This window comes from Sinocyclocheilus rhinocerous, unplaced genomic scaffold (assembly GCF_001515625.1).
Source record: "Sinocyclocheilus rhinocerous isolate Xijiao unplaced genomic scaffold, SAMN03320098_v1.1 C36161711, whole genome shotgun sequence".
Lineage (NCBI taxonomy): Eukaryota > Metazoa > Chordata > Actinopteri > Cypriniformes > Cyprinidae > Sinocyclocheilus > Sinocyclocheilus rhinocerous.
The window spans coordinates 1-868 of record NW_015774711.1 but is presented as its reverse complement, the minus strand read 5'-3'; the positions used below and the strand labels follow the sequence as shown (position 1 = coordinate 868).

General features: G+C 42.5%; 1 protein-coding gene across 1 annotated transcript; it reads left to right on the top strand.

The window, feature by feature from the left end:
- Positions 1-6: 6 nt before the first annotated feature.
- LOC107735590 (phospholipid-transporting ATPase IG-like) lies at positions 7-862 on the top strand (the record flags this gene model as incomplete). The annotated part of the gene is made up of 5 exons (XM_016547225.1): positions 7-78; positions 163-298; positions 380-445; positions 534-637; positions 808-862. Coding segments are annotated over exons 2-5 (342 nt in total), but the record flags the coding sequence as incomplete, so codon positions are not given.
- Positions 863-868: the final 6 nt, after the last annotated feature.

Genomic DNA, 868 nt, shown 5'->3' with positions numbered 1-868 from the left:
CATGCCCATTCTGGCCTACAGCCTGCTGGAACAGCACATATCCATCGAGATTCTGCTGGACAACGCCGCCCTCTACAGGTACCAGTCTGCACTGCAGCTCTTCTGCTTATTTAACTTGTACAGTCCTGTTTCTTATACACTGTGTTCTTATACTTCTTACAGAGAAATAGCCAATAATGCCATGTTACGCTGGCACCCCTTCCTCTACTGGACAGTATTAGGAATTTTTCAGGGTCTCATGTTCTTCTTTGGTGTCCGTTTCCTGTTCAGCAATCCAGCCCTGCAAGATAATGGGCAGGTTAGAGCTGGTTGTGCTTTTTAATATGGCTGTGAATGAAAAATTGGCAAATGCATTTGATTTACTCCTTCCTTTTTTCAGGTCTTTGGAAACTGGTCTTATGGAACAATTGTCTTTACGGTCCTTGTTTTCACTGTTACATTGAAGGTTGGTGGCTTGATCGGTTCATCTCTATAACTATAAAAAGTGTCTCAGATCTTCATTTGTCAGAGACTGACTGTTTTCCCTCTCTCAGCTGGCTCTGGACACACGGCACTGGACGTGGATCAACCATTTTGTGATCTGGGGCTCTTTGGCTTTCTATGTTTTCTTCAGTTTCTTCTGGGGAGGCATCATATGGTGAGGAAACGTTAAAGTTGACATGAAACAGAAATTTTCCACTTGGGATTTTTGTGCTGCGGCTCCACTGTTGATCATTTCCAGTCAGCTTTTATTGTAGAATGAAATTGGTATAGTGTCAAATTGAATTGCATAAGTTAACGTATCCTACTCTCTCTCTTATTTCCTAGGCCGTTTTTGAAGCAACAGCGTTTGTACTTTGTGTTTGCCAACATGCTGAGTTCAGTGTCT